This window comes from Phymastichus coffea, unplaced genomic scaffold, assembly GCF_024137745.1.
Source record: "Phymastichus coffea isolate CEN01 unplaced genomic scaffold, Cenicafe_Pcof_1.1 PCOF00093, whole genome shotgun sequence".
NCBI classification, from domain to species: domain Eukaryota; kingdom Metazoa; phylum Arthropoda; class Insecta; order Hymenoptera; family Eulophidae; genus Phymastichus; species Phymastichus coffea.
Window position 1 is genome coordinate 488,067 of NW_026706904.1, and position 16,001 is coordinate 504,067.

General features: G+C 33.6%; 4 protein-coding genes across 4 annotated transcripts; 3 read left to right on the forward strand and 1 right to left on the reverse strand.

Annotated features, from left to right (window-relative positions):
• Positions 1-349: 349 nt before the first annotated feature.
• On the forward strand, positions 350-5,643 carry LOC131669424 (polycomb group protein Psc-like). Its single transcript, XM_058944283.1, has 6 exons — positions 350-914; positions 1,274-1,395; positions 1,469-1,621; positions 1,698-2,071; positions 2,145-4,161; positions 4,438-5,643. Exons 2-6 carry the CDS (start codon positions 1,275-1,277, stop codon positions 5,625-5,627), a joined length of 3,855 nt encoding a protein of 1,284 aa, XP_058800266.1. The 5' UTR covers positions 350-914; position 1,274; the 3' UTR covers positions 5,628-5,643.
• A 2,171-nt stretch (positions 5,644-7,814) lies between these two features.
• Positions 7,815-9,009, reverse strand: LOC131669427 (COMM domain-containing protein 3-like). Its single transcript, XM_058944285.1, has 3 exons — positions 8,666-9,009; positions 8,067-8,338; positions 7,815-7,991 (listed from the first exon to the last, which is right to left on the reverse strand). Exons 1-3 carry the CDS (start codon positions 8,793-8,795, stop codon positions 7,821-7,823), a joined length of 573 nt encoding a protein of 190 aa, XP_058800268.1. The 5' UTR covers positions 8,796-9,009; the 3' UTR covers positions 7,815-7,820.
• Positions 9,010-9,114: 105 nt separating this feature from the next.
• On the forward strand, positions 9,115-12,298 carry LOC131669425 (facilitated trehalose transporter Tret1-like). Its single transcript, XM_058944284.1, has 6 exons — positions 9,115-9,244; positions 9,694-9,840; positions 10,384-10,456; positions 10,527-10,653; positions 10,740-11,227; positions 11,301-12,298. The coding sequence occupies exons 2-6, from the start codon at positions 9,695-9,697 to the stop codon at positions 12,078-12,080; spliced, it is 1,614 nt and encodes a 537-aa protein (XP_058800267.1). The 5' UTR covers positions 9,115-9,244; position 9,694; the 3' UTR covers positions 12,081-12,298.
• A 740-nt stretch (positions 12,299-13,038) lies between these two features.
• Positions 13,039-16,000, forward strand: LOC131669481 (polypeptide N-acetylgalactosaminyltransferase 1). Its single transcript, XM_058944372.1, has 9 exons — positions 13,039-13,788; positions 13,864-14,052; positions 14,120-14,286; positions 14,379-14,553; positions 14,624-14,954; positions 15,031-15,216; positions 15,295-15,543; positions 15,616-15,762; positions 15,845-16,000. Exons 1-9 carry the CDS (start codon positions 13,613-13,615, stop codon positions 15,992-15,994), a joined length of 1,770 nt encoding a protein of 589 aa, XP_058800355.1. The 5' UTR covers positions 13,039-13,612; the 3' UTR covers positions 15,995-16,000.
• The last annotated feature ends 1 nt before the right edge of the window (position 16,001 follows it).

Genomic DNA, 16,001 nt, shown 5'->3' on the forward strand with positions numbered 1-16,001 from the left:
AATCCGTGAAGGGCAATGAAGCAAAGCATTTATCAAGAATGAAGACAATTAGATAGGTAGCCAAGAGGCATATGCAGTGTGTAGAGCGGCGCATCGCGCGTATCAAATGCATAATGCACTCTATATGCAGTGCGGTTTCGCAGCGAGAGACAGACTTAGCTGCCGCTTACGCGAAAAGAGGAGCGAGATAAGATAGAAGCATGCGCAGTAATGCTTGACGCCGACTAGCCAATGGGAGAGTGTCTCGACTGCGGTAGTGCGCCGCCCCTAAAGATCGCGGCCAGTCGCGTAAGCTCGATGTTTTCGGAAAGGGATCGTCGCCGTGATGGCGTGCGGCGTTAGCCATGTATATATCTCAGTCCGTGGATCTGGTCCTTGTCGTACAGTAGCAAATCGTTGATCGTCCAGGGAACGCTTTTGCTGCGACTTTCGGCAGCTCCTGGCTACGACGCTCTTGTTTATCATCCGCCATTTTGCGCAGCGCGTACTTTTTGCTCTCCTCCTAAGAGCTATTCTCTCGTCTAGCTGTCTCTCTAGGTGTTGTATATATCTCATAACGCGCGCGCGAGCAAGAGAGGGAGAGCTGGCAGCAGTGCCGCTGGCCTATTTTACAACCATGAATTCCAGTGGCTGACTTTGGATACCCGAACGTGAGCGAACAAGCAACTCGTCCCGTTAATTAATCTTAAAGCCGTCGCCAACGTTGTCCACCGCGTGTGCGTGATCATGGCTTTGTCGGTGTTTGCTTGTTTGCTGACAAATTGTCGACAACGAGTCTAGTTTTGCGCGACGTACACACGACTACTTGCCAGGCGCCGACTCAGCTTTACTGACTTTCACACGGTTGTGGCTCGTCAGCCGCCCGCCGCATGCAGTCCACTTTTATTTAGCTCCCAGTGCTCCGACTGCACCGAGTAAGTTCTTTTTTCTATATCCTGCAGCTCCTTACACACTGCTTCGCGTCGACATCGCTGTCCATGACTTTCTTTATGTCATGGCACCGATAGTTTGAGGCTAAGTGGCTTGTACAATAATGAGTACTCTTGCATGCTTTGTGTACCAACTGTTCTTGGTATTGCGATGTGCAGTGCAACTCTGGGAACATTGCTACCATAGGAACAGCTGGTCATGTTTATTTTTTCCTAAATTTAATAACCTTGTCATAATCTCATTATTCCCTTCCCTATAACATGGTGATTAGTTAAACTTAAATAGTACATTCAAGCAGGTTATTCCTCATTACTTATAGACTCATGTTGTTTTTTTCTTACAGAATGTCGGGCCAAAGTGGAGGGCAGAGGTTGCGATTGTCAACATTCAATGATGCGTTGACATGTAAATTATGTGGTGGATATTTCGTAGATGCCACAACGATAATAGAGTGCCTACATTCATGTAAGAAATTATTTTATCCTCAGCTTTCACTTCATTCATGGATAAGATGTTAATGTTTCTATTAATGTTGCAGTTTGTAAAAGTTGTATTGTCAAATACTTGGAAAACAATAAGTATTGTCCTATTTGCAAGGTTCAAGTACATAAGAACAAACCACTATTGAATATTAGATCTGATCAAATGTTGCAAGATATTGTTTACAAATTGGTACCAGGCTGCTACCAAAGTGAGTTTTATTATTAGTTTTACATCAATTTATACTAATTTCATGAATTAAAACTCTTTCATATTGTCTTTTCCAGATGAGATGCGAAAGCGTAAAGAGTTTTATGACAAGCGACCACAAGAAAAAAGTAAGGTGACATCTTCTGAAGCCAGGGGAGAACCAGATGATAGTTATATTTACTCTCCAGATGAGTCATTAAGTTTATCATTAGAGTATTACTCTCCAGAAAATAAAGAAGATGTTGAAAATAACAAAGAAGCTGTATCAAAGCATTTACCTAAAAGGTATTTGCGGTGTCCAGCTGCTGTTACAGTTTTCCATCTTCAAAAATTGATAAGAGCTAAATATGGCTTAAGTGAAGCTCATCGAGTAGATATTATGTACAAAGAAGAACCACTTAGTGCAAATTATACATTAATGGACATTATGTATATTTACCATTGGAAAACGGTTAGTAAATAATAATCGAGTTTTTTCTGATTTAGAATAATATAATTTTTATGAAATGTTATTCCTTTCACAGAAAGTGCCACTTCATCTGAGTTATAGAATATTTGAATCAGCGTCAAAAAGATTAAAAATTTCAGATGACAATGATGAGTTTAAACAGTCTCTCTTAAATAGTAATATAGAATTTGAATCGAAGGATAGTGAGCAATCCATGAAGCGTGAATGGAAAGAGGTTCAGTTGAAAATATCTGAAACAGGCGTAATGAGTGTGACGGATATATCAAGCTTGGATGGAAAAAATAGTACAAAAAGTAATGCAGCTAATCAACAGAATAATTCAGATCAGGCAGTTACAAACACCAGTAATGTAAATAAAATCACAGTAAAAGAAGAAAAAGAAATGACGAAGTCAACAGCATTGTTGAAAAATAAAAGAGCGCATCAAGAGGTAAACAAGAAAAACGAGGAAACTTCGGACGCTAAGTCAAATACAACGTCCGTGTCTAAGGACGAAGAGATGGAAGTCCAGTCAATCGACCACCAGCGTGATTTGTCGAATGAAATATTGAAAAACGAAAGCGAAAGTAAACAGTCGAAAGTGTCAAACAATTCGTCAAACAATAAGACCCAAACGCAACAACAGTCACAAGATAAAGTAAAAACAGAACCGGTTAGTGCATTTGAAAACCCGGAGGTTAAGCAGAATTCAACTACCACCAACAATAACGTCATTAACAATGAGGCCAAATCCGAAGCAAGTGTAAAGCAAAATGCCAAATCAACGCCAAGTGCAGGCTCGAAGATCAATGCCCTTAGTGCAAAACTACAATTTCAGCCAAAGGTTGGCCAAGTCAACAACACCTATGCAAAAAAGTCACTTGTGGCTGATAAAAAGGCGGGCTCTCCTTCAAAAGTCGTTGATGTCAAAGCGCAAAAAACTTCACCAAAACCTGAAGTAAAATCCGAGGAACCAATTGACGTTAAACCAGCAGTCACCTGTGCGCCAAACTACTCGAGAAGCAGTCTTGCAGGCATCGCAACGGCGCCAACTTATGTTACAGCACCGAGCGATACGTCGATCAAAGTACCACAGCCTAACGACGTGTTGCATTCTTTAGCCGCGTCTAGTACAGAAAGTCTAGCGTCGATCGGAATGCATGTATCAACAACGATCCCGAGTCAGGTGAATTTGAACAACTGGTTAGTACAACGTAACTCTGCCGTGAAGAATGCAAAAGCTCTGAGTGCAGATCAGCAGCTACGCTCGATGCCCGGTATGCCGCATATCGGTAAGGATATCGTGTGCTCGACCACTACTGTCACTACTCCGAGTACTCTGGGCCGATTCAGTATTCAGACGCCATCGATGAGCATATACTCGATCACCACGTCTAAAAACAACTACAGTAGTCCGCCTAAGCAACCGAGTCCCAAGCAGTCCGGTCTCGACGTTACCAACATGTTTTCCGTGCCGCCTTGTCCCGACGGTATACCTATCTCGCTCATGAAGTCACTGAACGCCCGCAAGGATGTACCCAAAGGTTCGTCTCTCGATAAGAACGCCAGACAGAGCGCCGGCTCGAAGATCAATGACATTTGCGCTAAAATCGGCGAAAGTTCCAAGGAAAAGAATAAGATCGAGTCTCAGCGTGGTAAGCCAGAGGTTCCCGATCTTTTAAAAATCTCAAAGAGTCCTACAAGCGAAAGTGGTCCTGTGAAGCATATACCTAATATCCCTAACGTGCCGATTTACACGCCGAGCAGTAGTCCGGCAGTAGCACTTAGTAACGAACCGAATAAGCTCGTAACTTCGACTATGTCTCAGGCCATGATAAACTCACAGTTGCAAAAAATGCAGCCACAAAAGAAGCACTTACAGCCTGTCGGTTACAAAACGCTCAGGGATCCGCCAAAATCTTGGAATCCTACATTGTCGAAAAATAATTATGTTGCCGTCAAGAATCAGGCGAAGGAACTTCAAAATCAAACGCAAGCAGCTTACGGAGTCAGCGATGGAAGTAACGTCTCCAAACAGATACCTTCTAAGCCTGCAAAGATTTTCAAAATCAAAAATATGCCACGTTATTTGGGTAAGTGTTTTATTGCTTCTTTCACTACTTTAAAGCTAGAGTTATAAATATGAATTTTCTTCAGTATTTCCTTATAACTTTTGAAATATCATTAATCGAGTATCCTCTTATATTCAACTTTTGAATCAAGTAAACATATATTCTCCAAACGATGACATAATTTATATTAGATTGCGTAAATATAAAAAAAATTAGATAAAAAAATGTCATTGTTACCTTTGAATAATGCGTCACATAATGCACTCGTCAATGAAATATTATTTGTTGTGGTCGTAGGTAACCCGGCATCCGGTGTGAAACCAATGTACAGCGTAGTTAACGAACAGGCGAAGGAAAAAGACCAATCAAGCAGCTCAAAAAATAGCGCGACAATGATGAAGATCGATCCTCAAACATTGTCGCCAATAGTCTCGAATCCCAACTCGCCGATAGTTTCGCCACCGCCATACTCGCCGACAGCACGCAGTTATCAGAACAGCCCGTTCTCACGCGATATCCGCAATAGCAGCTCGCCGATCTCTCCGCGAAACTCGCCGGTGAATATGCTTTCGACGAACCCGTTCATCCCGTCGCACACGCCTAACACCAATCCACGCCTGATCTATTCACACTTTCCGCCGGCACACTTCTCTGACGCCACTCGCTTCGCCAATCCGCTCATCAGGTCGCCCATCGGCATGTCAACTGTAACCCCAAGTGCCTTCCACAGCAGCCTGCCGCCCGCAATCAACAAGCTCTACCAGCGCTCCGGCTACCTCGCGCCACAGACCAGTGCTGCGCCCGCGGTGCAACGGGTTCCACCCAGTAGCCCTTCGTCGAAAGCCAAGTCGCCGCCGACCTCCTCCGATGTCGACACCATTGCCATGCAGTTGGCTAAAGGTCTCGCGCACAACGCCTTTGATCTCACTAGAGCTGAACTAACTAAGTCGTCCGACAATGGCAACAAGCAGACGCAGCCGCAGCCAGCGCACAAATCCAGTGACGCCAAGCCAAAGTCAAGTCCAAATGCTAAGAAACCTAGCGGAGATCAGGTAGTTAAACAAAACGATATCTCCGAAGTTAAAACATCAGAACCCGAGTCAAAAACGACAGCAGGGCCAGCTGCTGCTATTGCCGCTCCATCGGCTACTAAGGAGGCCGATAAAACAGAGAAAAGCTCTAAAGTCAATGGAGGTATTGCTGAGACAACGGTAAACAGTGAGAAACTCAAAGACGGAGATTCGACGCAACAGAGTAAAGAGAAAAGTGTAGTGGAGAATAAAATTCCTGTAGAAACTACGGAAAACAAATCGGACGTTAGTAAAAACGCCAACGTTGCGAAGGAAGGTGATAAAGTTGATATGAAGAAAACGATCGACACTCCGGATAATAAGCAGGAAATAAAAATTGAAAATTCAGAAAAGAAAGGTGATACTCTTGCAAAACATGTCGCAGCAGAGCCACAGAAAGGCAAAATCGAATCGTAATGGACATTCAATTTTGAAAAGGGTGTTTTCTTTTTTTTGTTACTGTGCCGTGTAAATTATTGTACATATACAATCTAATGTTTTATTTCTTATGTCGAGGCAAATGGCTTTGTCTTGTGTTGAGCACAGCATTTACGCAGAATCGAGTTCATTTCTATTTTTTTTTTAAATTTCATATGTCGATTAATATAAATTTATCACTGAGGTCCATTGATTTTTAAAGAATCTTGCGAATTTTACAATCCCATTATATCATTCACAAACAAACAAATACATAACGTGCGTTAATTTTGTCATTTTTTCTTTGAAAAATTCATTTTTAATTTAGAATCATCCAAATGAATTTATATCTGCTTCCAGGAAAACCCAAAGTAGCAGTTGCGATGTAATATTCTTAACTTTAGAATATAATAGCTACTTGTATACCATGAGCGATAAATTGCCATCAATAAAAAATAATTGACGAGAAGCAACGCGAAAAATGTAATAGTCGTATATTCAAATCGATACATAAATCAACATGTTTGCTGAAAATTCATTAGCCGAGTCGAAATGTTATATGTCGCACACAAACGATGATTGCTGTATAATTGTTTTGTAGATTGTCTGTTTAGGATGACTGTTCTTAACTAGCGTTACACTGAAGCTGCTGCAATTCAGTTGACATTATTTTCGTTTAGTAGTTTTCAATAAGAAAATGAGCCAAGTGGTTTTTATAAGTGTGATTGTTTTGTTATATCACATAAAATTGTATGATATAACACTACAGTCTTATATCATATCTCTAATAATTGTGTGCAATGGTTATTGTTATTTTATATTTGTTTTCGTTTTGATTTTCCGACATTTCCAGGGCAAAATATATTTAGAATTTTATTTGAATAGCTAACTAGTTTTATTGTAAAAAGAAAAATGTCATACATTTGTTCCAATATTATTCTAATAACATCTAATGGCTATTGATGAAATATTATCTGAATTGCTTGAGCTTCGGTATATATGTGCTATTTGATAGCATTTAATTTTTCAATTAATCACACATGATTAAAATATAACTGGTTTCGTTTCTTGATCGTTATTAGCGTTTGCAAAAATCGTCAATTTCAATGGTTACAAAGAAAATATAAAAATGTTAGATGTATATCCTGAATTTACCATGTTATGGAAACAAACACATTTTTATATCATAGGTTGACAAATTCGGATAGTTTACAGCCTCGAATATTTTTTTTCAGTAATCGAATTAAAGGAAAATTGCTTGGAGGACTTTTTTTTCAAATAAGAAATTGATGAATGGTTTTATCGTGTCTAGATAAGCTTTAAAAATATCAATCGTTGTGTAAGAGATAACTTATTTTCTTATGAATAAAAAGTTTACACAAAATTATAAACAATTCAACTTGAAAATATTCGAGGACTGAGAGATGTAGTGAAACGCCCGAGGCCTTATCATATCTTATATTGAGTAAATGGACGTGGAACAATAAATTTATTCAATGATAACTCTGCAACTTGTATTGCATGACTAGTTAATAATCTAACGCTGTGATCGTTACACCGTTTTAAATGCGAACGGACCATACGATATTTTCTCCACAGAATACTGAGTACCTTCCTTTTAAATCAAGGAGAATTTATCGTTCGTGAAAAATTACAAAATTATATATTATCATACTCTTTTTAAAAAGTAACAATTTTCGAAAAGCAAATCGGGTGCGTAAATAAACATGTTTCGGTAAGGATGATTAACAAAAACAGCAGCATGTGAAAAGTGCGGAATGAAAAATTTATTTATGAAATGCGACAGATTTACACTTTCTTCTTTTTTTAGAATGGGGTGTAAACTCCAATTTATTTGTACATAGTGTATCATGTTTAAAGAATTTATATATGAAGCGATAATTAAAAATTATTATATTAATAATATAATTCTGTATTTAATACTTAAGAACTTACTGATAGTATCTTTTTTGTTGTCAGAAGATATTAATTTCTAGATGAATATATGATCGGAAAATATGTATTTTTAATCAGTTATTAAAACGGATCAGGAGATGTTTTCCTCTTCATGCAAAAATATAATAGAATGCACCATTAAGATTGTTGGTCTTTTATTTAACTTATACATATGATTCTTATAGAAAATATTTAGAAAACTTTTAGAAGTGTAAGATTTATTACTCTAAATTTTATCTAAGAACTAGTTAACTTTTCCACATGCCTTGTAGCATCTTTCAATTTATAGACTAATTCTTGTAGTTGTTGTTGTGTACAGGTAAATTTAATATGCTCTATTGTTCCATTTTTCATGGTACTTAGAGATAGATGGTAATTTATAATTCCTGCAGGGTTGTGTACATTAGACTATATAAAGTAACAAAATAATAAAAAAGATTATTTTCATATAAAAATGATGAAATTGAAAAGTTACATTTATACCTTTATGCAATAATCTAATTGCCATTCTACATCAACAATATGTGATAAACTATTTCCAACAGTCTCTAAATTTTCTTGAATTTCTTTCTGGTGGTTTTCGTAAGCATCACAAAATGAATTGATCAAAATCTTGTTTAAATCAGTATAATTCAATAAAGTTCTCAACTCTTCTACAGTTGCATTATTCCTAGCACTCTCCATGAGTAACTTTGTTATATCAGCATATGCAGTTTTGACTATGTCAGGTTTAGAGCTGTCTATTTGTGAGAGATCTAAAATAAGGAAGGTATAAAGTTATCAATAGTCTTAAAAATAACATACAATACTGTAGTATTGAAAAAAGTAGATGTACATTTAAATATTTTATAATTTTCAAAATACAATACAAAACTTTAAAAGTGTCATGCACTTATGTTTTCATTCTTAATAATAACATTAGATGAACGTTTGTCGATCAAATCTTAAAAAAATGTTTATATTTAAGACAGTCTCACAAAAAGATATAACGAATGAGATATTTAAATGTGTTTACGTGCCAAAACAACAAATGACAAACATTCAACAATGTGTGTAGTCGATAAATATAATTATATATGTACCCTGAGTATTGAAGCGGCCACACACGTGAGATAAGGCAATTTGCAATATCTTCTCAAAAGAATCTTCACTCAAATTATTAAAATTTTCCTCATTTATCAAACATTTTATCTGAGTCTCTGTAAGTTCCATAGCTGAACACGTCTATAGGTTAGTCGTTATACTGATCAAGCTGACATTTGCCGTTCACGGTTTTTTAACTATACGGTACAACTGTCACAAATCGTAGCCGTCATACACACAATTGAATCTTATGTAATATACTCTTCTGAACAAGTTCAATGATCAATCTTTTTATATTACTCATGTAGGCATACAACATATACACACAAGCGAATCATTAAAATCCAATACTGAAACAAAAATTCTAACGTATGTGATGTATGTATATATATATAAAATGTACCCGTTTTTAACTTAAATAGGATATAATAGGTATTGATTACAAAAAAACTATTTTCAAAGAAATTAGACATTGATTGAGGACAAGATAAGGAGAAATTATCTCTACTGATAAAGGATATTATAAATTAGATAGATAATTATTGGTTTCACTTCAGTATTTTCGATCACACGCGCAAGTGAGTAATTTTAATTGGAAAATCATAGTTTTTTTTGTTATGCCCGACTAAAATTATGGAAAGAGAAGTCCGAATATTTACATGCAATTAAAAAATTTGCTGTATCACTATTTCTAAAGCTAGTTAAATGCAAGACTTTAAAACAGTTCAGTAAATTAAACAAGTTCAAAGATGTTTCATTTTGTTAACTATTTGAATTGTACCAAATTTACAGAAAGCAATATTCTTAGCGCTTTTTTATGGAAAAATCAATAATGTTGATGTTTATATTAATTTATAATAGAAAAAAATTAAGTGCTTTTATTATATTATAATTAATGTTTTCAATAAAAAAAATATATTTTTTTTCAGTGAAAAAAGTAACTTGTATTATTTCACATTTCATCAATTACTAATATATTAAGAAACTAAATATTTTTTTTACATGATTTTATATTATTGTTTTTTAGAATGGAAATCAGTAAAAATCTACCCCTTGAAAAGACTGCATTAATTGTTGAATTTAACAATGAGTCTACTCCCAGTAATTCTGGTTACTTAGGTTCATCAAGCAATGAAATAAATAATCAAACTAATAACCAGGAAAATACATTAGAGTGAGTATTAAATATCTTTTTAACAATGATAAAAATATTTTTCATTACTAAAACTACATTGAATTAACACAAGTAAGCTGCACTGACACAAAATGTTACACATTTCTGTATGCCTAATATGAATAATGATAATGATAAATATTGACTATCAATAATAATAATACAACTTTGTATGAATTTATTAAAAAAGTAAAAGAGCTTTTATTCAGAAGGAGACTATATAGAATATTTTATTTGCAGTAATGTAATGATAATTGAGAGAACCATAAATATTCTGCTGTCTTTCATAACTATAAAAGACTTAACTTGCATAGCTGAAGGTTACTCATTGCATATTCTAAAAAAGTATATATAAGATTGACTTATCCTTGATACTACTTAAAGTGACTTGATCATTATTACAGCTACTTTGAAGATGGCTGACATCATAAAATGATTATTTTTTAAAATAAAGCTTATAAGTTTTAGAAAAAAAAAAAAGTGAAAAATTGTTAATTTTTAATCAGTTACAATGATGTATCATGTAAGGAAAATATTTTTCAGAGGACAGCTGATTACTCATGAATTTGAAGCATCCGTTTCACATAAACTTTCTTTGAAAGATGTAATGCCTCAGGTAAATTAAATTTTATACTAATAATATATTTCATAAATTTGTTTCTATAAATCATACTTTGTTTTTGAAGGTCATGATGAGCTGCTTAGCACATTGTATTGTTATTCAAGCTGGCATAAACATGGCTTACAGCACAATTTTAGAAGATGGATTAACAAAGGATTTTTCTGCTACAGTAGATCAATTATCTTGGACAGGTAAATATTAAAATTTTTTAATAAATCATAGTTAAATTTAAATTTATATGAATTTTTGTACTTATTATTATTATTATGATTATTAGCAAGTTTGGTAACTATTGCACTGCCACTTGGATCTTTTATTGTTGGACCTTTAATGGATTTATTTGGAAGAAAAAAAATATGTTTGGCATCATGCATACCAGGTTTAATTTCCTGGATCATATTGATATTTGCCAATTCAATGACAATGATTTATATTGCACGAATAATTGCTGGCTTATCAGGAGGATTATCAACTGTTGGAATTGTGTATATATCAGAGATTACACATCCAAACATAAGACCTATGTTACTATGTTTCAACTCAATTTTTGTTTCACTGGGTATTTTATTGACGTACTGTCTAGGTGTATGGCTTACATGGAAAAAGATGGCTATTGTATTTTTAGTTCTTCACATATTCATATTTTTTATATTATTTCTCATACCCGAAAGCCCTTACTGGATAAAGTGTTTTAGAAATAAAAACTCAGAAGAGCAAGCAAATAAATTAGAAGCAGTTCTAAAAAAATTAAATAAGTCTGAAGAAGTGAGTTTTGAATATTTTAAATGTTTTTGATTAGAAAAACATTTAGCTAACTGTTAAAAATATATTTTTATAGATTTATAATCAAGAATTGAAACGTATAAGTGAAGTTTCCCAAAATCAGAAGACAAATGATTTACCAAATGATTCGTTTGTGAAAAAGTGTTTATATTTTTATCATCAATTAGGAACTACAACTGTTTACAAACCATGCATCATTTTGTTATTTTTATTTCTGTTTCAACAACTTACTGGAACTTATGTGATTATATTTTATGCTCTATCTGTATTTGATAAACTAGGAGGGCAATTTGGAAAAGGATTAAACAAGTATGGTGCTATGGTTATCCTTGGCATAATACGCTTCCTTATAAGCATACTCACAGCATTTTTCAGTAAGAAATTTGGACGACGCATACTTTTAATAACAAGTGGACTGGGTATGGCTTTTTCCATGTTTTTTTCAGCTATGTATTTATACATAACTTCGTCACCAGATGAAAGTGGTAAACTAAAAGAAGTCATGGCAGATCAGAAATGGCTTTTACTTGTGATTGTTCTTTTATTCGTGTGCACAAGTTGTTTAGGCTTTGTAATTATTCCATGGACATTGATTGGAGAACTACTACCTATTTCAGTTAGAGGCATGATAGGAGGTTATATGGTATCTATTGCATATATAATGATGTTTGGAATGATAAAAGGATATCCATATATTATTGCAGAAATGGGTACACAAGGTGTATTTTTCTTCTTTAGTGTTACATCACTTATAAGTGTTGGTTTTGTATATGTCTTTTTACCAGAAACTTTGGGAAAATCATTTACTGAAATAGAAAGATATTTCAAAAATTGAAGTTACAATCTAACAGATAAACTAAGTTTATATTAGCATTGATTTTTTTTATCATTATAGAATTTCAAATAAGCAATAGATTTTACTGAAATTAAAAATAAGAACATTATCTTATATTATATAAGTTTTAAGGCAACTCGTTTTAATCAATGAATGTTTTCAAATTATTGTCAGGTAATATGAAAATACCTAATTGTGCAAAAATAATCACATAAGACCAAATAAATTTGATAACTATTTTGATATTTTTATGAAATATGTAAGTTTTTCCAATTTTATAAACAAAACTTTCTGCCAATGGATAAATTTTTTAACACTTTAAAAGTAACTACTACATGTAGGTAATTGTGATCTTTATATTCAATAGTATATAAATCAAATTTTGTATAATGAAAAATTAATTTTTGAATAAATTAAATTTTTATTTTTCATATTTCATTGTGTTATTATTATTCTAACGTCAAAAACTACGTTCACGTGGAACGCTGCACAGCCTTACACATTAGCCGTGATTCCAGCATAGACATACTAAGTATAGACCGTCAGTCTATTTGATATGCCGACGCTCCAGTGTAGAAAGAGAGAGAACGAGCCGAGTGTGCATATCTGTCTCTTTCTAATAGGGTCACGTGGGTTCTCCTCGCTCGAGTATATTGGCGCATCGGAGTCCTCGGGTACCCACAGCCATTAAAACGAAACGAAACGAAACGCTCGAGTATACTTTTGGCGCGTTCAGCCGTGCCGTTCAAAAGCGAACATGGATAACAAAGCATTTTTCTGATGGTACAAATTAAAATGAAACTAGTGGTATTTTTTTCTTTTAATCAATCATTTTTCGGCCAGGGTCGTTTCGATTGCGTGATTCCCTAATTCTCTATAGTCATGAGTAACGAGAGTAATGAGAGCCACCTCCCTACTATTTTTTTAAATAGTACGGGAAGAGAAAGTTTTGTACATGTATCATGACTGGACTACAGTTTACGGTGGAATCTGAATCACCGGAATCACAATACAAACATGAAAATTTCATTTTTGAAAATCCTTACATGCTTGATACGACCTTATCTTCATATAGAAGCCTACTAAGTAATGAGTTCTTACCCATTGAGCCACTGTGACTCCTTAACATAAACAATATTATAATTTTACCTTCAGTGCCGTGAATCTCATAAATACGTATAAATAATAATCGACAATATCTGAAGATTTAAAAAACTATAAATGGCTTCATATTTATTATTAAATATACAGAATAGCTTTAAAAACGTTTGTATTTTGTAATACAAACGTCAGTTACAATAGTAACATAAGTATGCAAGTTCGGATTTGCTGAATTCTATAAATTTTACTGCAACGACCTGTTTCCTATATGCGTATGCCATCGCCATGTATTGTGTGTTTATTATATATTATGTCAATGGCATATAACCTCACTTCCCAACTTTACGTTAATTGAAATGGAAAGTTAGTTATTGATCTATGTGGCATATTGTTAATACATAAACAATAGAGACCATGTAAAACACACAAACATGAAAATATTTTGCTTCAGGATTAGATACGTAATTTACTTTTTATATGCAGTTTTTACATTGATTATTATCAGACAGATTTTATATACAACTGATAACAACAATGTGCCCGAAGAAGATGTTTTTTTACAGGAGAATTTTCTGAAAAATCATACAAAGTACAAAGAAAATGAGAAGTAAGATACTACTTAATATTATAAATATTTTTTAGTTTTCAACTTCTTAAAATATGAATTTTGTGTACAATTAAGGTATGAAAAGTGGATCAGTAAATATATTCAAAGTATTTTACCAAAATTGGGTGAATATGGGAAACCTGCTTATTTGACGGGAGAAGAAAAAGTCAAAGGAAATAAAGTTTTAAAAGATAAAGCAATAAATATTATTCTTTCGAATAAAATACCTTTACAAAGGAAATTGCTAGATGTAAGAGATCCACTGTAAGTAAATTTATGTCACATGACTTAAATTTAATGAGATTGTTTGCATAATATTATTTTTTTACAGTTGTAGAAATATAACTTATGATAACTCATTACCAGGAGCAAGTATAATTATAATTTTTCATAATGAGGCCTTTAGTGTACTTTTACGCACAGTCTACAGTGTTCTCAAAGAGACACCACCAAGATTATTGAAGGAAATTATTTTAGTTGATGATAAAAGCGATGAAGGTTCATAATTAAAACACTACTTTTTGAATTTGTATAATGTTGTAATATATATTTAAAATATAAATTAATGTCTATTATTTTTCATTTTCCAGAAGAACTATTAGGACTGTTAGATTATTTCATTAAAACAAGATTACCAAAAAAAGTAAAATTACTAAGACTGGAAAAGCGTAAAGGATTAGTAGGAGCAAGGTTGAAAGGAGCTACAAATGCAACAGGAGATGTACTAATGTTTTTAGATGCTCACTGTGAAGTAACAAAACAATGGTTGTAGAAACTTTTGAATATGTATAAATTAACTAATATTTTTGTCCTTAATTAATAACTCTGATTTTAGGTTGGAACCACTTCTCCAACGAATAAAAGACAAGAGAAATGCAGTTGTTACTCCAATTATTGATAATATATCAGAAGAAACTTTTGAATATTCTCATAGTGATGACCCATCATTTTTTCAAGTTGGTGGTTTTACATGGTCTGGACATTTTACATGGATAAATGTACAAGAAAAAGACTTAAAAGCCAAAAGCTCTCCCATATCTCCAGTAAATTCACCTACAATGGCTGGAGGTCTTTTTGCTATTGATAGAAAGTATTTTTGGGAAATAGGAAGTTATGATAAAAAAATGGATGGGTGGGGAGGGGAAAATCTCGAAATATCATTTAGAGTAAGTAAAGAGAAATTTATTCTTACCACTAATTTTAATAATTTACATATTAAAATGATTGTATTGAATATTTTAGATATGGCAATGTGGAGGTGTGCTTGAAACTATTCCCTGTTCTAGAGTAGGTCATGTATTTAGAAATTTTATACCTTATACACTACCAGAACATAAAGATACTCATGGGATCAATACTGCAAGATTAGCTAATGTGTGGATGGATGATTATAAAAGACTGTATTACTTACATCGTGATGAGTATAAAGTAATTAATATTTTTAAATTAGTAAAATTATATTATATATTCATTTATTGATGTAATTATCTGCTTAACTTTTTGCAGTATGACACACAACTAATTGGTGATGTGAAAGATCGCATAAATTTACGTGACAAATTAAAGTGTAAGAGTTTTAAATGGTATTTAGACAATGTTTATCCTGAAAAATTTATACCAGATGAAAATGTGCAAGCGTTTGGTAGAGTTCGAGCGGAAAAACGAAATTTGTGTCTAGATAATTTACAACGTGATGAAGAAAAACCATATAACTTGGGATTGTATGAATGTCATTCACAACTTTTCCCTAGCCAGGTATAGTAATTATAAGACTTAGTTTCTTTCAACAACTAATAAAAATATACTAATTATTACATTTTTATTTAGTACTTTTCATTGAGTAAAAAGGGAGAACTGAGAAGAGAAGATACATGTGCCACTGTAATCGAAGATGAAAATAAAAAAGATACTTTTAAAGTTTGTATGAAAGAGTGTGAAGAAATTGAAGATGACAAAGAATGGATTTTGACAGAGGTAAGCAATACTGTAAATAAGAAATATAAATCTCTGAAAAAATATGTCTATGACTAATATGCAATTGTGACATTCGATATAGGATGGAAAAATTTTGCATTTGAGGACTGGATTGTGCCTTGATACCACAGGTATTAAGAGTAAAGATGACGTTATAGCAACTGCATGTTCTGATTCTCAAGATCAGTTTTGGCAGTTTGACTTTTATGGTGATAAAATCAACCCCAGATAAAATATAA